The sequence below is a fragment of the Bactrocera dorsalis genome, chromosome 4, assembly GCF_023373825.1.
Source record: "Bactrocera dorsalis isolate Fly_Bdor chromosome 4, ASM2337382v1, whole genome shotgun sequence".
Classification (NCBI taxonomy): domain Eukaryota; kingdom Metazoa; phylum Arthropoda; class Insecta; order Diptera; family Tephritidae; genus Bactrocera; species Bactrocera dorsalis.
The window spans coordinates 16,187,533-16,211,479 of NC_064306.1; the positions used below are offsets into that span (position 1 = coordinate 16,187,533).

Below are 23,947 nucleotides of genomic sequence, written 5' to 3' on the forward strand. Positions count from 1 at the left end.
TGGAGTAACCATTTGCTTAATTTTTAGGCGATCTCCATCGCCGAGAATTGAAGGCCGACCAGATTTGTTTTTATTTTCTACACGGCCTTCATATTTAAAGCGGCCAATAACGGATTATACTGTCGAACGGCTACGGAACACTATCTTGCCTATTTCTGTGTATGATTTATGATAAGCTCACGTTCTTTAATTGATAAATATTTGCCAGGCATTTTTTATAATCACGAAAGTTTTTGTTAAAATTCACAACCTTTACGATTCAAATGAGACACTGAAATATCCCGCTAGCTTACTTCGTTCACTTTAACAAAGTACCGTTATAAGGAAGGTTGCCTGTTATTATTTAGAAAAAGAAAAAAAGCGAAAGGTACGAAGACTATTGGAGTTTAAATAGTGAAACTTTCCAATTCTTAAGTATAGTTTTGAAACAATGTAATAAATTATATTTATCTTTCGTTTAATATGAAATGAAATATGTCATAAACAAGTACGCATTAAAAAAATAAAATAAAAAAATTGTAAATTTTTTTTATCGATAATTTTATCGATAATTTTTTTATTAGGTGCTGTACGAAGACATTATTGGAACACTGTATATAAGTATATATATACATACATACGTTCAGTCTTACATAAATATGGTGAATAACATTTTGTATTACGAAAAAAATAAGTGGTCGTTTATGAACGACGCAAAATGTGTCACATATTATATATACTTCCTAAATTTCGCCTTGAAAATATCTATATGTATTTTGTCTTAAAATAGTATAAACATATACATATTTATATTGATAATCATTGTTGTATATAGACCTCTTGCTCTTCGGATACTACTTGGAGCTTATTCTTCATTTCACAGTGTATACTAGTCCTTAAAAATGAATGAAGTTGGTTTTTAATTTTTTTTATATAAAGGCTATTGATCATAACAAACAAAGAGTTTCATATTCGCCTCTTTAACGCAGAACATACATACATACATGTATATTTATTATACCAGGTTCAATTCAGTATACAGTCATGTACAAATTATATGGTTTGTTTTTAGACAGGTAAAAACATTCTTTATGATCCTTGGTGGGCAACAATGTAGTACTTTGGGAAAACAACAATCATATAAAATAAATAATAAATAAATGCAAAAAAATCAATAAAAACTGCTGTGGTGCATATCCAAAGAGATAGAGTTAGTGTGTTAATTATAATTGTGTTCTTATTTTCATCCATACGTTTTCTAAAGTGCATAAGAAATAAAAGAGTCAGTGTACGATCGCTGAAATAATAATAAGTCATCATCTTTCGTATTATTCGCCACAAAACGTTTGTAAGAAGTCTTTTATAAAATATTGTGAGTACAGTAGAATCCCGATTATCCGGATCAAATAAAACCAGGGGTGTTCCGTATAATCGAAAATCCGGATAATCGATTTCAAAGCAAATCAAACAATATTTAAATTACATATAATAAAGTTTTATTATGTAATAAGTTTTACAAGTGTAGTTTAGATAATATGCTATAACGATACATAATGTATTCATAATGCCTATGTAATTTAAAATGTTGGTTGGAAATAACTTGTTATTGGTCTTTGACATAAAGAATCACATCGTTTCTTTCCGGCCAAGTCCCTGATGCGTTTCAGTTGTAACGACTGCATGGGATCCGATTGACAATTAGAGCCGAGACGAATGAGTCCGGATAATCGGATATTCGGATAATCGATGTTCGGATAATCGGGATTCTACTGTATGTTTTCCTGATCCGTTCTTGTCTTACGGAAACTTCATATGTACTCTATGCTAAACCCCAAAAATACATTCGATTTAGCAAAAAAAATTGTGGAATTTAGTCAAGGAGCTTATATGTATGTACATACGTTCAATGAAAACTAAAAAAACAAAGCTAGAATACGGTCCTCGATTTTGCAAGAGTGATGCTAGGATTTAAAAAGATAATTTTTAATTAATATAAATTTTAAGTGGAAGTTTATTATCCAAAGCACATTTCAGTTACTATTACTTTAACTATCAATAGCACCTGTCGGACCAGGTATGTTACTTACGTGTTCATGAGTAGATATATACGAAATAATCAATGATTGTTTATTTTCGATGAACATTTGGGGTTATATAAAGTAGTGAGTTAATTACAGTAATTGTGTGCGGTTTTAAGAAAAAAAAACTAAATAATGTATGACTATTAATTTAAACTACCTCAAATCACGTGCTTTTCCAATTAGTATTACAACCCCACTAATACATTTCCATAACTAATTTGTTTTTCTGGTTGATTAACACCTCATTTACATGGTTTCTCAAATGAATCCCTAGAATCTATCTTTTTCCTGCAAATTTAATTATACGCACATATGTACATCCATACTTATGTGCATATATAATCACAAACATAGTGTGAAACAGTTATAAGTATATATGTATAGACAAATTGGCAATTGACAACGAACGAACTCTTAAACGCCGCCAAAGAAACTAGTTTTAACTGTAAAATATAAAATTTTTACACTTTTGTAATAATATGTTTATCAAATTTGAAAGCTGTTCCAAGGATTTAATGTTCCGGAAGCTTATACGTATGCATACATATATGTATATGTACAGTGAATCATTAAAGTTTGCAAACACTAATAATTACTTACATATATAAATCAAAAGAAATTACAATAGTTTTAGATATATTTATTATTTTTTTTCCTTCATTTTGTTGCGATTCTTACCACAGGCGTCGACGCATGCTCTCCACTCAATATCTAGTATTATTTCCTCATATTTTGTCCCACTAAGTCAATAAGGCAGTTTTTAGGCACTCTTTTGATGATGGGCGTAATCGGATCACTGCCACGCCCACATATCACCATTAACCCAAAACACATAAGCTGCCATAACTAAGCACTAAATTAAGATATGAAGTTGTAATTGTACAGATGACCGCAGTAGCAAGGGTCACTAGAGGGAAACATTTTTTTAGAAAGTGGGCGTGGCCCTACCCTCTAACAAGTTTAATGTATGTACCAAAGCTTTGCTGAGTACAAATCATATGAGAACTTCTACCGAGAGTGTGGAAATGGATGAAATCGGAGTATAACCCCGCTTACGTGCAATTAAATCGTTTTCCAGAAAACGTCTACGAGCTGATACCTCACTAAATTTAAGATCTAGACCCTTCTTTATTTCTCTAAATGCCACTTTAGGACCTTCTTTAGACGATTGGAATATGAGTCGACCGATTCTCTAGTGGTTTTGCCTTTTCGTCCACGTTGCTGGGATTTATTTTTGTAGGACAGGGAATTTGTAATCATTGAATCAGACCAGCAAAGAGCTTTTTTCATTTCTTTATAAATTTTTTCGAAGATTTTTTTATGATTTCATGCTTTTTGTCGTTGCAACTTTTTTTCTCTACTCACTAATTAAAAAAAACCGCCTAAAATTTTACAAAAATTCATCGTTTTTATGGTTTTATACTTACTTTTCAGTATTTTACAGATATTTTTTGATAATAAATTTATAATACCACTTTGAACAGCGTAAATAGTAGGTGACAGAGACAGAAATGAATGAATAACATCGCAAATAAAGTAAACAGTTGTAATTTATTCTCTGTGTTTTACTCGCAAATTATCCTTAGAAGTTTTGCTTGAATAATGCTTGGATCAAATGTTTTTCTCAGGGGCGCTCCTATTATTTTGAATACAGCTGTACATATTACATACATTCATATGTACCATATATACGAAGGGAATTTTTCCTCTTAGTTTCAATAACATACAACAACTTTGTTTTGCACGTGAGCATCTCGCTTTATTACACATACATACATATGTATCTAAATTTTTCAAATATTCAGCACATTACTCAATTTATACGTATATTTATATATATTTATGTATATATGTACATTAAAGCACGAGAATGCTCGAACTACTTCTGTCTGCTGATATTAGATATTAATGTGTAAAACACTCTTGATCTCTCACTTCTGTAAACGTATGTACGTACATATATACTTAATTCTGGCATGGACATTTTTATACGCTCGTAACATAGTACCTCATACAAAGAATTATATGTGCATCATGTATTTTTTTGATAAAAAAATTAAATTAAAAGATAAAAAAATTTCAAATATATGTAACAAGGAAGTTAAATAGTCTTAGTACTAAATATTTATATGTGCATACATATTTGGTTTTTATTTTTTTAATATTATTAATGATTATGTATACATATATGATATTCACACGTCAGTATTATTACCATTATTCAGTATTACGGATTTAAGTCGGGATGGAATCTAATTCACCAAGAATTTAAGGTGGGCTGGGTCAATAGTGGCCCATTCTTGGTCTATTGCTGTCTCAAACTGTATACCGTTCTTGAACACTTTGTCAGAGACGACACCCCAGAGTATCTCAATCGGATTTAGGCCCGGACTTAAGGCGGACCAGTCCAATACAGGTATTTTTCGCCCTGTAAAGTAGGATTTGGTGACCTAAACTGTGTGTATTGAAGCTTTGTCCTACTGAAAAGTCCGATCGTCGCCATATAAATTGCCCCCAAATTCTATTAACTCACTCTCCAGGAGACCCACCTACATTTGAGTATTTATTAGGGTAGAGATGTAGCACATATATGGCTTTCTCCTATAGCAGAACGCAGCCCATACCATCCCACTACCACCGCCAAACCCTCGCTTAAAACAGGATCGCCGATTCTGGCGCATATCTCTCCAATATCTATAGTTGCAATCAGGGATTGAACTTCTTTTCATTACTAAAAATTACGTTATGCCATTCTTAGCATTAAAAACTAATTTTTGCAACTAAACTTCCGAAACTCTATCAGATATAAAGAGATTCCCAACTCTCCTTTCACTGGAAATGTGAGAGCCGCTCACCTACGAACTTTGACAGTTGACCGGATTGGGTTGGTTTTGACGTTTTGCAATTGGAATGTCTGGAACGGCCAGATTGAAATAATACCAAAAATATATGTGAACGGAGGAATTTGTTGCCACCGTTCAAGATTGCTTTATTTGAATTTAAAACAATGAAAATCAAAAAAAGGCGAAATTTAAATATATGTATTTCATGAAACGTTTTGTAATTTGATGCATAATAGAATTAATTTTCTATTACAAATGATTAAAAACATTTATTAATTGAGAACTAACAGGCTTAATACACCTTATTAAGTATTGAAAGATCGAAAGTCAGTTGTTTTAATATACCATAAAATCATAAAAAAGGAATTAAGTAGTTTCGACATACATACATATGTATATTAAAAGTCCAATATATAATAAATTGCAATCGTAATAAATGCTGGGTATTTTAATTTGAAATGCCTAAAAATCCTTATTTTGTTCGATCTGGCCATAATGGAAAATATCATAAAAAACGCTTATTTTGAGGCGCTCTCACACTGGAATAAGTTGGGCCTCCCATTATCCGACTGTATTTGTTTACATTAGAGCGACAGAAAACATAAAAGCTGCTGCTTTCCTAAGCCAATCTTGTTTTTTTTAACTTTAAATAAGTTACTTTATTTAAATAAGTTATTTATAAAATTATATTTTTATATCTAAATGCAAATTCCAGCTAATTTTTTGTTGTAACGGCTAACCAATTTGAATATGTCAAAAGATAGCTTACCACCCAGGACTGTATCTTTTTGCAAGCAAAAGTTAAGAAATTCTTGAAACGTGTTAACACTTGTTAAAAACAAACAAGTAATATTCCAGTAAAATTTAAGAAACATGCAAATTAATTCAAAATAATCACTTAAATTATGTAAATACCTTCATTCCATAATATCTATTAAAATTAATATCTTTAAAATTTATATGTAGCTTAAATAATTAATTATATGTTGCTTAAATACTTAATTACGTTATGGTGGAAACACCATTTTTATAGACACTTCTAGGAAAGCTCAGTATATACAGTAATAAACCTTTGCTTTGTTTACATACATGTACTCAACTCTAGAAAATCTTAGGGTGTTGTGTAACACCTTTTTAGCTACTTTCATGATAATCAGGGTGTTTTAGCATTTAAGCTACATATAAATTTTAAAGTTTGATAAACTACACTTTAATAGATATTATAAATTGAAGGTATTTACATTATTTAAGTGATTATTTTGAATTACTTTGCATGATTCTTAAATTTTTCCCCAAAAATGTGCAGCCGGGCCCACTCCAGCCTCTTAGTTCTCATTACCTGCGTCAAGATGGGTTTTTCGCTAGTCTCTTACCTCAAAGTCAAAATTCCTCAAGCTTTCTCCTTATCGTCCTTGCACTAATGTTTACGTTATGTTGTTGCTCTAAGTCCCTTCTTATTTTCACACCATTTTTAAATTGCTCCTTGAGACTCATCCTGTAGATAACGCCATTTGTTCGGCTGGGGGTCTTCTTTTTTAGATCTTTCCTACTTTTTCTGTTTTTTGTAATAAATTTAGTTGGATGACTGCAACTTATCCCCTTTGCGATTTCTCGGAATGAGACTCTTTCTTCGGCCAATGTGTTATAAAATGTATCGCTTTTTCATCTCGCGTCAGTCTCATATATTTTGAGCTCATTTTGAAACTCTTACTAACTTTGACCATTGAATGAGTTTTGGTTTTAATTTTTAATATTAATTTGAAAAATTACAAGTCACTTATTTACATTACATATTACATTTAAAATATTTATAATAATTCTTTACTTTTAAATAAAGTTAATATTTTACACAATCTACCCTAATTTAAAGTTTTTGTTTTTTAAGCCAATTTTTTTCTTATGAACTTTGTATCTCAATGAAAAAATCATTTTAAATTACATAGTTTCATAGGAAAATTTCCGCTTCACAATAAGATCTAATGCACGAGTCTACCGCCCGCTTTACCGTAGGACACCGTAGATTTCCATGGTATTTGGATATTTCCCGTAGAAGCGTGTCAGCTGATTGCTATCTCAGAACGCAGGGTTGTCAGTCTCGATATACTGTAGTAATGTAGTAATTATAAAAATTGTCTTCTATATGTTTGAAATTTTCTTAAACTTACTCAAAATCAGAATCGAATGCTTTTATTTATAAATATATAAACTATTTTTAAAAGTTTGTTTTCAGTTTTGATATTTTATATTATGAAAAATTGTAATTGAAATCTTAGATATGATAGAGAATGGTAACATTGTTCAAATCAAAACAAAAAAAAATGGCTGATTTCTACGGGCTCAAGTTTTGCCACATTTTGCTCACTACAGTCGGCAACTGAGGAAGGGAGGAGCGTTTTCGCTGTTTCTGCTATAAGGCCGAGTTTAAGTCTCATCATAACACGTTGCTGGCGTTTTGTCTTAAAATTTGGTTTGAAATGTTGTTGATATAGCTGATGCATAGTTTTGTAATGAGCATTCATTTTATTCTCATTATTTAAGACACGTTGTTTTTTTAATGAAGTTTGCAAGACACATTTTTATACATATCTTTTTTGGTGTAGTTGCTGATTAAGAGGTAGGATGTGTGTGTGCGGATTTTGCTAATTGATCGGCTGTCGTAGATAAAATTTCTATGCTTTTGCCTCGTATGAGAGTCTCTTTGACCCTACGTGTGAGAATAATAAGCTAACATTCGTTGATTTTAAAGCGTTTATTGATGAGAGACTGTCGGTGCATATTATTAGATTACGGCCTTTAGACTTTAATTTTCGGCTTCTTCAATTGCTGTTATCTCCAAGGTGAAGATAACTGTAGCTAAGCGAAAGCCAATTTTTGATTAGTTCTTTTGATTCTGTATGTAGTAATTGCAAAGGTGTTTTCAACTTTGTTTGAACCATCATAGTACCAAATTAGCCAGCTCTTTTGCTTCCTTTTTTGCACTTCCTCGGCGTGTAGTTACCTTAAAGCAAGTAGGTTCGTGCTATTTTTGGGAAAACCACTGGATATGAAAAGAGATTCTGAAGATTTCCAGGGAGGACTTAATACTTTATAAGTTTTTAGTTTCGATATATCATGTCTATCTTCTTAGCCATTTTGAAGATTTCGAAATATGCGTGCCGTCATGTGGTAGTACTTTTTAATTTTCTGCAGACAGTGTTTGGATGTTCTGACATACATATAAAATAAGGCCATAGTAGATTTGAGAACACGATTTTTTGCAGAAAGGTATTCAGATGAAAATTGTTCATATGGCGAAGCCGATGCAAAATAAGTGGCAAATATTTCTGCGATTTGGAGCGCTTCTGTTGTAATTCCAGTAGAAGATTTAAGTGGGTGAATGTAACAAGCGGTGGGTTTGTCCGTAAAAGCTCTTACTACTCACCAGACTTTTTCGTTTGGGCTGATATGAGTGGTAAATTGTTGAAAACAGCTAGTTTTCGTCGCTTTTAATTTTGCGAAAAAGAGCATTACATTTCTTATAGTTAAGCAGGTTATGTCAGGTTAAGTTGTTTTTTAGAGCACATGCCAGTATTTCATTTTCTCGTTTCTAAGCTCTTGCAGCTCTTTTGTCCACCAACAGGTATTACGTCTCTTCTTGTATGGTTTAAATTGCGGAATGCTTACATTGGCTGCTCGCTTAATAGCATTCGCTTTGTTGGCCGCCTCTTTATTAATGTTATCAGTATTCGGACATCGATCTACTTCAATTTTTAATCTCTTAGAAAAGAGAGGTCAGTTTGCGTTTTTCGTTTTGGATCTAGGGTTTGTGGACAGTACTCGCAGAATTTTCCCTACAATCGAGTATTATTGGATTATGATCACTACCGAACGTATCGTCCAATAAGATCAGTTTTGCAAGAATTTGGACCAATTGTCGAAGCAAGTTTGGCACGCTGATTGAGGAATCTTCAAAACATGCGTGCTGAACACATCATAATTTGAGTTAATTTGTTTGAATTTAAAATAACAATTTCGGGCACGAAGCAAAATGTTGCAATGATACTAAGTGAGTAATTTAATAAGACACCAAATTTCATTGTAATTCGTTCGGTTCTTTGGAATATAAAATGTTAAATTGTTACGTAATACATTTTTTTTATAAAATTTTGCCATTTCCCGAAAGTATATCTCCGGCTTAAGAGCTTTGGATATTGGGAGATAAAATGTTTGGTTACACCCGGTCTTTGCTCTTTTTTACTTGTTTGTAATAAGCAATTTTTTAACGCGTGGACGCACAACTAACTATCGATGAGAGAGAGTGTGAGAGATAAAGCAACAAGTGGAATTCACTTTGCAAACACAAAGAGTAAAAACAATAGCATGATGAGATGAGTTGATTTAGCAATGTCCGTCTGTCTGTCTGTCTGTATGCACGATAATTAGTCAATTTTGAGATATCAATCTAAAGTTTTGCACACGTCCTTCTCTTCCCAAGAAGATGCGCATTTATCGGAACCATCTACATCGGACCATTATAGTATATTACTGCAAAACTATATGAAATCAAGTGCTTGCATGGAAAACTTTTTAATTTGAAGAGATATCATCACGAAATTTGGCATGTGTTATTGCTCAAGGCAGTAATGCAATCTCCGAAGAATTTGTTCAGATCGGATCACTATAGCATATAGCTGACTTACAAATAGAACGATCAGAATTAAGTTCTTTAAAAAAACATTTGTATTGTGAAAGGTATTACAATTTCTTGTTATACATATATAAATTGAAAACTTATTGCCGTAAATAAGCTCACTTGGGATATTACGCCACTTGTCGATTGCTGCGTTCATATGTTCTGACGGTATAATATAGCTTAACGGCTCAGAGGCTTCCTGTTAATTTTACATAGTATATAATATATAATGTACTCGTATATTTTCCAAAATGTGTATATGATATCTTTAAAATTTATTGTTTAAACGTTTATTTTTTATTTGGACTTTGCACCATTGGATAAGAAAATAATGCATGCTAAATTTCATGAAGATATCTTCTCAAATAATAAAGTTTTACACGAGTAATTGATTTTGTTCGATCGGTTTCAAAGTCAACTATGTATACTGGTATATAGTATGGTATTGGCAAATGAGCACCCTCTTGAGGACAAAAAGAAGTGTACGAAATTTCACAACGATATCTCAAAAACTGAGGGCCAAGTCCGCATATATACAGTCATATGGTCTGACGGATATGGCGAAATCGACTTAGGTGGTCACGCTGATTATTTATATATACTATACATTTTATAGGGTCACCAACGCTCCTTCTGGGTGTTAAAAACTTCGTGGTATATTTTTCTATCGAGTTTTATATATTTTTCTGTAGCTCATATGAACTACAATTTTAAGTAGTATTTTAAGATTTCCTTGCGCTCTTGGTTTCTTTAATTTTTTAAAGGTGCTTTATATTTATTTTGGAAGTCTAACGGAATACCAAACACCCAACACTGTCAACAAGTACCTAGAGATTTTCATCGACGACATCTTATGGAAGATAGGATGGACGATAAAAATAAGAAGTTTTGACAGGTATATGGAATATGGCAGAATTGTAAGAGCTTTCTATGTTGGGGTTATATTTGAAACGTAAATATTTTTTTTTTAAGTTTTAAGGAGTCAAATGTTAAAAATTATTACGAAAGAAATGTTTTAGTATCACTGTAATTCACGGCCGCTCTGTACAAAAAATGTATGTTTTAAATATGTAAACTTTCGTAAGATTATGTAAAATTTGTACTTTTAAAATATACTTATATTTAAAACACTGTGGGAAGTTTTCATGCCGAACTTTTTTGTATTACATTTGTATTCAAATTTAAAATTATTTAGAACTAATTTAAACTTATGAGAAATTAAGGGGAGCTGTCCTAAAATTTGTGTTAGAGCGAGTAATTATACTTGGGTAGGAATTTTTCATTCAATAAATTTAAAGTTAGTTAGTTCAGCGTGACACCCATCAGTTCTGTAAATAAATTTTTCGTCATGTGAGCTTTTAACGTTAGTTATGGGCTTGGTTGTTTCCAATGTATACGTAGACATAATTGCATTAATTTGATTTTATTATAAAATTGTTTAGCAAAAGATTATTTATATATCTATGTATTTATAAAAAATCAGCCTGCGGACTTATAAAATAGCTTTCATATTGACAAGCCCCTCACAGCCAGGCCTACTACATATTGGTATCCATTCACAATTAGTTCGTTTGTACACTTTTAGTGGGGAGAATAGTCAGTGCAGTAATTTTTCTCGCACAGTTCAGTATTTGAGTGACGGCGCTTTCAATTACATATTGATTAGTTGTTATCTCACATTTACTGTTAGCATTATCGGCGTTGGCTTCTCTCTAGTAGTCAACTTGTGCTCCACCACACTTGCTTGTATATATTCCGAACTTTGCTTGCGCGCTCATTCTCGTCTTGAACGTCAAGGCGAACGAACACAATAGCCGATTATTAGTGATAGTGCGTCAATATTTCAGGTGCTATTAACTGCTGGTGTAATACTGGTGGCAGTTCATTAGCAACAGCTTGTTTTAACAAGCTAATAAAAAAAAAGTAACGTTGGAAGTGTGGTCTCTACATTTCATCATTGTCACTTGCGTAGTCGAAAGTTGAGTGACCAAATTGAAAGTGCTTATTTTATTTTACTTTTTAATTATTTGTTTTACTTCTCATCACATTTACGGTGCGGTGTGGCGTAAATTTACAATTTTCGCAAAATACACTGACCGCATTTGCCGTTATTCGATATACGGACGAGTTTAACGCGGAGTCAGTAAACATTTTCAAATTTCTCTTTATGCTTCTATTGACGCCGTGTCGTACAGCGTATCGCCACCAGTGGTGCCGACAAAGATGTTCCTATGACTGGATTTATTCGTCTGTGATGCTGTGGTAACAAAATAATACTTGTTGAATTAAATATTTTTTTTTACATAACCATATGGAGGAATGAAATCGAAAGTGAAGTTTGTTAAATTGGCCATATGCGCATTAATAATTTCTAATAAGTGGAGTCTCATTACACCTTTAACACATGCTACAATGACTCATCAGTCCCACTGAAAGTTGTTTTCTATAAGTGAGGAGCAGATAAATCGCTTGCAAAGCCGCAATTTTATGCGTTGAAAATCGCCGACCTGACACTCATACAAAGAATTTGTTGTTTGTTGCTGTTTTTTTTTATTGAGCACCTCGTTGCAAAAATATGTGTGTACATATTTTTATGTTCTATTGGCTTGAATTATTTCGGCGGGTATTAAGTTGAATTTGTTGCTATTTTTATCGCTGTTACAAAGGGAAGAAAACGTTTAAATGTTTTAAATTTGAGTGTATACTTATATAATATCCATGCAAATATATAATTTACAAACATACATATGTATATAGGTGCTTTTTCCATACATATTTAGTGTATAATCATATAACATTTTAACGGGCTCTTTCATTTGAGTGCTTTGTGAATGTTAATCACCAGAGAATATTCGCATACGAGTATGTTATATGAACTCGAAAAATGATTTTTGATAAAATTTTTTAACTCGATATTTACTGATTATTTTTGGCCAAATTTTTGTTTATATTTCAGCTATGTGCTTCTGAATAAATTGTCTCCGCTTTAGTTTGACTTAGTAGCTTGTTAGCATTGCATCGTTTATTTTGTGCTGAATCTTCTTATCATAGTATACTGAGTGAAAAAACCATAGTTTTTCACGTTTCTGTTTTGCTATTTAACGTTGTTATTTCACCCAATTTTAAAAAGTAAGCGTATCAGTGCGGAAATGGTAAAAATTTCTAATACTTTTCATAGTACAGGCTTCATGTCTGAACGCAGTTCTCATAATTCATTTTTGGGGTGATATGTGGTGGACGTCACAAAAACCGTCAAGCATTAAAAACCAAATATAAAAAAAAAAAACAAAAAACGCGATAAGGCACAAATTTACACTCTCATTTCGTATGTTTTTTGTGGTACATATGTGAATACGTTTGTATATACATACATATGTATATGTATTTTACGCAATAAAGAATTTTGCATTAGTTTAGAGCTGTTTGGAATAATTTAGTGTGTTTACGATTGAATGTGATATGCGAATTTGATCACGCTTGACATCCGTGTTTTCTTGTCAGGTTTGCTGTTTGTTTGTTAAATTTCACTTTATTTTTTTGATATTTTTTACTGTGGAAACCGCAACCGGTTTGATCTAATAGAAGTTGTTTTACTGAAGATTCGATATGGCGCATAAAGTTTGACCGTAACTTCTGAAATATTGAATATAGTTAGAAATTTGTGTACAAAAGAGCTGTAACGAACTTGTTGATAAAGTGTTATAATATTTTTTTCTATACATACATATGTATATAGAGACGAAAATAATTTTGTATGGAATTGCGTACCATGCCCCCTCGATCTAAGTCCAAAGTTCTTAAGCATTTTGGAATTTTTTGTTTGCATTCTGCATTTAACATTGCTCCTTATATGTTTAATGGGACTTTATCCTGGTTAGCGCCAGACGTCAATACTTTCTGCAGTGAGCTAGTTTTTCACTTTTTAACTACGTGCTTTGGATCACTGTCATGCATAAAAAACCAATTCACAGCACCGATTCGAATGGGAATAGTTCCATAGTATTTTTAAGAACATCAGGTATGAAATTTAATCAATTCTACTATATACGGTCAGCAATGATTCAATATCGTGCCAGAAAAACATTCCCCAGACCATCAAGTGCTTCCAAATACGAGGTGACTAATCTCACTGTGCTGCACTAAGTGGGGTTTGCTATACCCCAATTACAAAAGATATAAAAAATCCGCAGAAGAACAAAGACTTAACTTTTTCTTCTATCTTTTCTTGAGTACTAAATTCAAATATATCTAATTTTTAAGTTTCCGCAACTTGCTTGTTCCATGCATATACGCTTTTTACATTGTTTACTAATGAGACAAGTCATCACTGTCGGAATCCAAGAACAGTATGTTAGTATCCAAATCCACTATTTGTATTGATTTGAGCTCTTATATAATGATCATCACCTTCCTAATCTTGTTCTAACTCAGCGTTAGAATCATCGTCTTCTCCCTTTAGTGCAAATCAAATTCTTCTTTTAAATTATAATAAAAAAAATATTTTTTTATAGCCCTTGGCTATTTTTATTTATTCCGTGACTTATACAGTAAACTCTTACAATATCCAAACTTGCCTTCAGCTCATCACTAAATCCGTTGGGCGGCTGTGTCAGGGCTCGGGTTAACTTGCATGTAATAGTCTTGTTCCGCTTCGAGACATGTTGTAAGTTACCGAATACCCAAGCTCAGTTTATGCACATGTCACATGGTTCGTAGCTGACGCCGAACTAATTGTTTCACGGGTCCGGGCGGCAACGTCATATTTGCAGCTACTGAGTAAACCAACTTGCTGGATACGCTAAACTGAAATTCCTCATTTATTTCAAACATACTCTCTAGAGAGGATTTCAAAGCATCGTTTTTTGTGTAGATCAAATACCATTCTTTTCTTTTCCAGAGTACAATACCATTTTTTACCCATTTTTTAAATACAGCTACAGTCTAATGTCTTTTTTTCCACAACTGCCGATTAATGTACAAATAACCAAATGTGCGCTATTTCTTTGTCCAATTAATTTTTGTTACGTTGCGATTTAAAGGAGTAACAACAAAAAAGTAAGCATGATAACTTCATCAGCTTACCGTTTTAAGTTGTGGAAGGCGAAATTTGAACTAACGTTGGAAATTATTTCGATGCACTTTAGTTGATAAAACTAAATACTGATTTGAATAATTTATTTTAAAAGTGTGCTATTTCTCTGTCCATGACTGTATAAAAATGTTCGATTTAAATTATTTTTCTATTTATTTTTTAACCAAACACAAGTAAGCCGAATGTTTTTACGGTGTGTAGTCAGAACTAGTGGTGGGGTAATTGTTCACCTTTATTGTCTTCCTAATGTTACAAGTAATTGGATTTCTTTGTTTACATACCTATGTATGTATACATGATTATTTGATATTGTTTATTTGCCATATGCATCAGTGTGAGCAGCAATAAATACCTATTGAGCATATGTACATACATAAGTATGTTCCGTGTGTATGAAAAAATTAGTTTAAGCAAAAAGTTCAAATGTTGTCTACACAAATTTAACGTCGTATGTATAAGTTTTAAATCTAATTTATCATTCGGGTATGTGTGAATAAAAAGTAAACATATGACAATTTTGCTTATAGGCAGATATAATGCCTATTAATTTATTAATTGTCGCAAGCAAACGTTTTTATTTAATTATACATATATTCAAAATATTCTGAAAATTTCAATAGACTTTTTTAATTGCTAACAAAACAGTGTTTTTCTCAAAATATATCAATTTCAATTTATGAATACTGAGCGCAAGGGAGTAAATTACATTTTCTTATTAAAAATTCACTTTTAAAGAATTTCATAAAGGGATTCGTGTGTTGTAGGTTGAAATTCTAACCATCAAAAGAGCTCAAATTGTAAAAAAAAATCCAACAAAAAGCTACAGCTTTTTTTTTAATGAATATAACAAATATTTTCAAATAACAAAAATATTAAATAAACATCTTTCTTTAATTGTGTTGTTCGATAACCATGTTTGCAAATTTGCTTATAAAAATAGGTCATAGATACATAGATAGGTCTTTTAAATATGTTATTATAAAGTTTTTTGTTTTTGATGATAAAATTCCGCATTGAAACTTCTTTGTGAGGGGATGATACTCTCGTTTATGTAAAGAGTTTTCAATCATTGCAAATTCATTCAAAGAAACAATTTGTAATTGCCGTATGTAAATATATATGAGTATGAATGTAGTTTTTTATTGTTGACATCAATATATTTATTAGAATTACAATTCATTATCTCTGATTGTAAAAGTCGATTGTCTGAAGCGCTGTTATCAGCTCATAACGTGTATATCACGCACATACGGATATGTTCATTGTATGCATATAAAACTGTAAAAAACCGGTAAAAGTAAGAATTAATAGGCTTCGGATAAAAATATGCATCAGTATTTGTTTCGTGTTCCCAAAGATATGTATGTTCTATTATTAATACACTCAAAAAATTCAGTAGAACGTTTTGTAAACTCATACATATCTGCTACTTTAGATTCCTTTAAAATGAGTCACAAATATAAATTATTTATATAATATAGTTTTTAGGTTTTTTTACGGCAAAATGCGCATTTATAGAGTTTTTTGATTGATATTGTTTATATTTTAATCGATTTTATAAAAAAAAAATTGGATTGCATTCACCGTATAAAAATACATATTTACATATGTATTTAGATATCCAAAAATTATAAATAATCTTTATAGAAGATTAAAACTCTTATTGTGTATCTATAAAAGCGCGTTTATAAAGCCAATAGTATGCCAAAATTTACATTGTTAATGGTATAGTTAAATAGTTAATAAACTTCAGTTATTACGAGTACCTTAACAACGTAACAAGATTTTTGTTTTTTAATGCTTTACGTCTAAAAAAATCGTCAAAGATGTGTGGTTAAGGGTATAAATTCCCTTATTGTACGAAATAAATTATATTTTGCTTTATTATAGTTTCTTTCTTTTCATCTTTTGTTATTAATGTCCGTAGTTGGAAAAATCCTTTTGCAATTTTATTCGTGAGGGGCCGTAGGTTGATGAGATGCCGTAATTTACTATTTGTGGCCGCAAGCGTCCATAACATCATTCTTTTGTGCGAATATTTCATATTATTTCTCTTAAATTTATTGATACATGTTCAATAATTCAGAACTGGGTCATTATTTTTCCAAGTGTAGTTCTAGATCTGGCGAGATTGTTATACATATACACAAACACTGTTAGCACTTTGAATAATATGAATTTGCTCTCATGACAACTTTAAAAGAGACAAGACAAATTATGTCAACTCATTAAAGAGTTACTTGATTCACAATAGCTTTAAATAATTGTACTTTGTGTGTTTCTGTTTGGCTAGATGCGTTTAATAAAATAAAAAAAATTAATAATTACTTCAGACGGTTGCTTAATTTTATATACTTTTGTAGAGCAAATATCTTACCCGATTATTCATGGGAGTAACTGTATACGAATACATGTTTAGTGTGTGCATTTGTTTATAGCCGTGTAGTAAAACAGAAGTTTTCTTATTTGAAAAACTAAATGTCAGTATAGAAATAAACATTTTGCGGGCAACACGTGTTTCTATTCTGCGTTCTTCGTTAGTTATTCGCCCTGCCTACTTCATTCCCTGTCTATTCGCATTCATTTGAATTTTTTGATTTCAGACGGTGATTAATTTTTTGTGTGAACTTAGCTATGTTTAAGAGTATGGAAATAGAAAAGAAGTGATTGGTTTAGTGAATAGTTTCAAAAGTAGTCCTTGTGAATGTCATTTGGTTAATTTGTATGATTTTATATAAAATATAATATATTTAATTTGCCTAACACTTTAAAATTAACAGCAAGTCGTTACAACTAGCTTTGTAAAATTTAATGCGAAATATGTTCATTTCATGTGTGTCGATGATTAGCGCCAAAATAGAATATGAAATTATGAAATACACGAAATTAGAGAAAGTATAAAGTAGAGAAAGCCAATAAATGCGTGTCACCAAGCAATATTGACTTTCATCAATGTGCAGGTTTAAGGAAGTATATCGTCACCTAAAATGCAAAATAACGTAACAACATTTTCGAAAATTTACAGTGGCGTGAATGAAACATGAAATAAAATAGAACAAGAGTGAAAAAAATGTATATTGGTTAAAACTGGTTCATATATGAGCTCAGAACCGGAAAATGTTGGACATACATATGCAATATTATGTATGGATTTTGATGTAGTGAATCGTAATCAATAGGATACTCAATTTCCAATTTTGATGATACGTTATTTTGCACTTTAGGCGACGATATGTATATTTGACTTAAAGTGCAATGTTGTCAGCAGTAGTACCGTTAACACGGAATCAATTGCGCATGCATTTATATAAAACAGCATTCATATACATTTAAATTAATTTTCAATATTCAGGTTGTGCGTCATCATTACTTCCTCTCCTATAGCCTTTTACTTTTTAATTTTGTTTGTGTTTTCTTGTAACTCAGAATTTCTATGATTAAGCCCATAGAAAAATAGAATATCGTATGATGCGCATATACATAGGTGTTGCCTACTGATTAGGTTTGATCTTTTCCTGACCCGAACTAGTGTAGTTGATAAGTTATCAGACCAATAGGACTCACAAAACAGTATAAAATGGTTCATGTGTAAACAGTTATTGATTTACCGCCACTGTTAACTAATAACTCACTTTACACGGAATTCTTTCAAGTTCACTTAGATAGGAATTGGAATTAAACTGCAATTATGCAGAGAAGGAAATCGGATACCACTGGTCAAGTCAGCAAGTGGCGTTTTGCCACAATTAAGGAAGATAATAGCAGTGCAGATTTGGAAAGAAGAAAATCGGACACGATGAGTCAAGGTAGGGAGCGAGTAGGACTTCAATATAAAATAATAATTTTTTTAACAATTATATGAAAAGCGACATCCGTTATTTAGTTTGAATACCAAAATATAGCTTTAAAACTTAGGCCGCATCTTGAAATTTACATTGCTTAGTTGGTGTTTAAATATGATTTAATAGCGTTCTTTTGTTTCTCATTGTACGTTTTTGTTGGAGTATGGAATTTAGTAAGAACTGTTTTAAAATTTTACTTTCGATTTCATCCTTCAATAATAAATATATGAATACACTCATCCTCTACCTCTTTGGCGTTGTATTCATATGCGATTTTTATAGTGTTTATATGGAAATTTCTTTTTGTTCTGAATTTTATTTGCAGAAAGCAAATCGCACAAGTAAAAAGTCTAACCAAACCGAACTCAATACGAAACGAAAGCAGTGAAACTTATAGAGAAAACTGTTTCAGACTTTCTGCCAACATAAAAGAACCAGGAGACTGCTCTACATACAATAGGCTTGGCCAAGCGGCCTGCAGGCAGGCAAACAGGCAGAATACAGGGTGTAGTTAAATTTGTGTTTTACGCACTGGCCGGCCAAAGCATCTTTAAATATTCACAACGTCCATCCACCAAATTTCGTTAGAAACGAAATACAGACTACATTAATAAAATAAGAAAATTTTAAAATAATATCAATTTTTTAGGCAACATTTATATACTTAAAATTCCATAATTGTAACTGTCGCAACGTGGTTGACCGCAATAGTTAGCTAGTGGTTTATAGAGAACTTAATATATTTTTTTATTAATATTGTCTAAGTTTGAATTTTAAAAGGACTATTTATGAATACTATTGAACGTATCAATGTAATCGCATCATCAGAATCATCAATATCATCATCATCATCATCATCATCATCATCATCATCTCCATCACCATCTTCATTGTCATTATCAACACCAGTTATATCATCATCATTAAACGAACTGGATTCATTAAACACTAACAATTCGTCAATAACGACGAAGACTGTGACGGAACCATCACAGTCCCCCACTGCGTTATCTTTGACAGCAGATACATTGACAACATTTTCATCATCTTCTTACAGACAAGCTCAGTCTAGCGCACCTAGCACTAACACTCAAGCACATATACACGACCAAACGCAGACGACGAAACAACCGCTTTTGGTTGCATCTCCAACACCGCCGCCCACACCGCCTCCATCTATTATCGATTCATATTCATCATCCGCCTCCACATCACCTTGCTCATCAACCACCTCAGCATCCTTTCCCCAAACGTCTATTGAAAAGTTCAAAAATCAAGAGACACAAACCCAATTGACCCTCACAAATTCCCTACTGCTCTCCTCCACAGCATCTGTCGTTGCCGCTGCAATCAAAAACCAGTCCCTTGTACGCTCTGTGACCGCCACTAGCATAATGGATATGCCCTTCAACACATCACCCTCGCTGCGCGTGCGTACCACCTCGCTCAATCAATTGAAGAAAACAGCCGATCTTGCCATCGGAAATGAGTTGCATGTCTGTCCTAGCGTTATGTCTGATGAATTGCGCAAATTGCTACCACCGACATCTGAAACGGTAATGACTAAGCCATTTCCGGTGCGAGGTGAACGCGCCATTACCGACGTTACTACGCCGCATGTCATTGCCATGGTCGGTTTGCCGGCTCGTGGTAAAACTTTTATCTCCAAAAAACTGGCGCGTTACTTGAATTGGATAGGCATTTCGACACGCGTCTTCAATTTGGGCGAATACCGTCGTTGTGCAACCACAGCCTACAAGTCACATGAATTTTTCCGCGCTGATAATGAAGAAGCAATGGCCATACGGAATCGCTGCGCTAACCAGGCACTTCACGACTCCTGCGAATGGCTGCTGAGCGGCTTGGGCAGCGTTGCCGTGTTTGATGCGACAAACTCGACACTTGATCGTCGTCAACTAATCTACGATACTGTCGTTAAACAACATAACTTCCGCTTGTTCTTCGTGGAATCTATCTGTGACGATCCAAATATTATCGAACAAAATATTAAAGAAGTAAAGGTGAGCTCGCCCGATTATTACAATATGAACACAGAACTTGTGGTACGCGACTTTTTACAACGTATTGAACACTACGAAGAGCGCTACCAACCGATTGACGAGGAAACGGAATCGCATCTTAGCTTTTTGAAAATTTATAATGCAGGTAAAAAGACTGTGGTGTATAACAATGAGGGTCATGTAGAATCACGTATAGTTTACTACTTGATGAACACCCACATAACGCCACGTACTATATATTTGACGCGTCATGGCGAAAGTGAGCATAATCTAAAGGGGCTTATTGGTGGCGATTCGAATCTAAGTGAACGTGGTCGCCAATACGCCAAAGCATTGTCTTCGTACATTGAACAACAGCACATTGATGGATTACGAGTTTGGACTTCGTGGATGAAACGTGCTATTCAGACCGTGGCAGATGTAAAGGCACCTCAAGAACGCTGGAAGGCGCTAAATGAGATTGATGCCGGTCATTGTGAGGAGATGACCTACGAACAGATCAAAGAAAAGTTCCCTGAAGAGTTCAAGGCACGCGACTTAAACAAGTTTGCTTATCGTTATCCACGCGGGGAAAGCTATGAGGATTTGGTAGCGCGTCTTGAGCCGGTCATAATGGAGTTAGAACGTCAAGGTAATGTGTTGGTAGTATCGCATCAAGCGGTTTTGCGTTGTTTATTTGCTTACTTCTTGGATAAGTCTGCCGATGAGCTGCCATATTTATTTGTGCCGCTTCATACAGTCATCAAACTGACACCGGTAGCTTATGGCTGTAAGGTGGAACACATTAAACTGCCAATTGATGCAGTTGACACACATCGTCCCAAACCGAAGATACCCGGTGATGTGTCGCTGGGTCTGGATGGATTGAGTGGTGAATTGGTGGCACCCGATGGCGTGGGTAAGGTTTTGATTGTAGGTGACGATGTCAACGCGGCAAATGGCAGTAACAGAGCTATGGGCAATGGATTGGCGGTGGTGACAGAGGGCGTGGTTGTTGGCTCAAAGGATGCAGCCAAGAATAACCCGGCCTACCTCTGACGGCAACATCCAAGTACTCCACTCAAACGAGGACTGCTGGCAAACCTCCAAAGGGTTAATACATTATAAGTTAATGCAGCATAAGCAAACATATACACAATGTACATTAAGCATTCGAACTGAATTTGTAATGATGAACTTTTGATTGATAGTTAACTGATAACTGATGGTGATTTTACACACGCGTTTTTTTATAAGAAATTAGCGATATTGAACTGTTTAAGAGGTTCATTAATGACACGGAAGTTTACTATTTGCAACTTGGATATGACTGGACTCGATTTTGTATGCTAAGAGTATAGTTTTAGCTAAATGTCAATAAATTATATGTACTTATGTCTGTAATAGTACGCTTTTGTGGGAATAATTTTGTCTAGTTACGTGATGAGTACATACTTACAAAACTATACATGCATATGTTCAATACAATATTATCATATATTATTACCCAAAGATTTAAAAATTAAGCATAATTGTTAAAATAACATACATATAAATGATTGTAACACATACTACCAATATCTATCAATTTTTAAAATTATTTTCGTAAATTTGTGCTAACATTTTTTCGCATATGCTTGTATTTTAATGAACTTGTGAACTTCAAATTCAATAAAACTTACTTAATTTTTTTGCAGAGGTAAGAAGACTAGGCTGAAACTATTTTATAGCTAATTGCATATTACACAAATTCGTAGACACGCATATAAACAATTTTATTGTTGTAAATTAATACAAACTAAAATACATAAATTTTGTAAAAGTAAGTTTTTTGTCATTATTTAAAAGCAACACCCAATGTACTGAATCCCAAATAAATTATCATATAAGAAAAACACTATACTGCATGGTTTTATTTAATTTCACTATGGGCGACCGTATGCATAAAAAATACTTTTATTCTAGTTACAAGCCAGCCGATAAATAAATTCTTAAAGTGTTAAAAAGGGGTAGTAATTATTTATATTGTACTACATTTTCCGATTGTTTTGCGAGGACATTTTTAAGGATTTTTAGCGATACTGAAATAGTTCTGAACTTATATCGATTTTGTAGCTGTTACGGCTGCACAAAATATTCGCTTCGTACTTTATTTTTAATAGACACCATCAGTTCCCGAAATAAATGGTTGTTTATTGCAAAAGAAAATTTTCTGTTACCTAAATGTGTTTGAACTAATCTGATCATTGGGTCGACCTACTTTTCTCTGCGTCTGTAAAATTTAAACTAAAACGTTATCTCTTTTTCTATTTTTCTTCTTATTTTTGTGGTTTTCAAGTTCGTATATGTTCTAACCATTGTTCTATAACTTGGTGTGACTTTAGTTGAGACTCTAAAAATTTAATAAGGGATACGAATATTCTGAATATTCATATAATTTAAAATTAAATTATAACAACTCTGACAGAATTGCTGCCTCCAAGTGTTAAATTTATTGTCCGTCGTTGATATTTACTTTAACAAAAAAGTGTTAACTTGAGTTATCAGAACTACGGGAGTTTTATTTTGCAATTATTTTTAGAACTAGATAAACGAACTAACCTCATCAAACTTCAAGTATATGTAGTTCAGAAGCAGAAATGAAAAGGTAAGTAAATTTCTTAAGGTGCCTGCAGACTGCGCGCACAAAGCCGAGCCGTACCCAAAGTTTGTTTGCGATATTCAGAATGTATGTTTTATGCATAAAAGAAAAAAATACGGGTATTTACTACTTCCTGTTAGATTAGGAAATTGCCATTATAAATTTAGAGGTATTTAATAAATTCCGATGGACTAGGGGATTCTCGTAATTAGTTTTCCTTGAAAATATTTTTCTACCACATTTATGGTAATTCCTTGTAAGCAAAATATGAGACCAACTTATAAATGAACTATGCAACACGCGGGACTGCTTTACGCTCGGTTCCGGATAGATTCCACTCTGCGATGCCCGTGGGATTTTGTACGAAAATGTACGCGCATAGTTTTGAACTAATTCGTTAGCTTTGCCTTGGATTTAAGCGTCCACTCTGAAGGCACCCTTAGAAACAACGCTGGAAATGCAGTTGAAGTAAAGGGTGATACATTTTGAGGTTCCCTGCGACACCGAGTCCACTGTCTACGGTCTTCGTGTACACTCTCAGCTGCGACTGCTATATTTTCTTCACTTCGTGCTGGACGTGGTTTCTTCGGTCGAATATTATCCAATAATGAATGCTGGGTCTCAAGATAGGTGATGGTGTTGCGAATAGTACGCTCAGTATGCCGATTATGTTGGAAGCGAAGCGAAACATATTCTTTACAGAACGCGAATTTTCGTAATCAAGTTGCACGATTTGTAAGCGTTATTGGCATTGAAATGCCAAATAATATTGAAAAAAATAACATGACAATTTGACA

At 33.1% G+C, this 23,947-nt stretch overlaps 1 protein-coding gene across 14 annotated transcripts in view; it reads left to right on the forward strand.

Moving 5' to 3' along the window:
- LOC105222198 (6-phosphofructo-2-kinase/fructose-2,6-bisphosphatase 1) overlaps positions 1-23,947 on the forward strand; it is a 58,558-nt gene that overhangs the window by 12,870 nt on the left and 21,741 nt on the right. For 2 of the 14 annotated variants that reach the window (XM_019988962.3, XM_049455782.1), the window contains exon 2: positions 18,835-22,409. The exons of 4 other annotated variants lie outside the window; for them this stretch is intronic. In XM_019988962.3, coding sequence (XP_019844521.2) covers positions 19,298-21,568 — 2,271 coding nt within the window. In that variant the 5' untranslated portion in view covers positions 18,835-19,297 and the 3' untranslated portion in view covers positions 21,569-22,409. Of the gene's footprint in view, positions 1-11,128; positions 11,838-11,897; positions 12,705-16,625; positions 17,274-17,346; positions 18,474-18,834; positions 22,410-23,947 lie in introns of those variants that run through there. 8 more of the 14 variants (XM_049455785.1, XM_049455788.1, XM_049455784.1 and 5 more) reach the window with 7 other exon arrangements.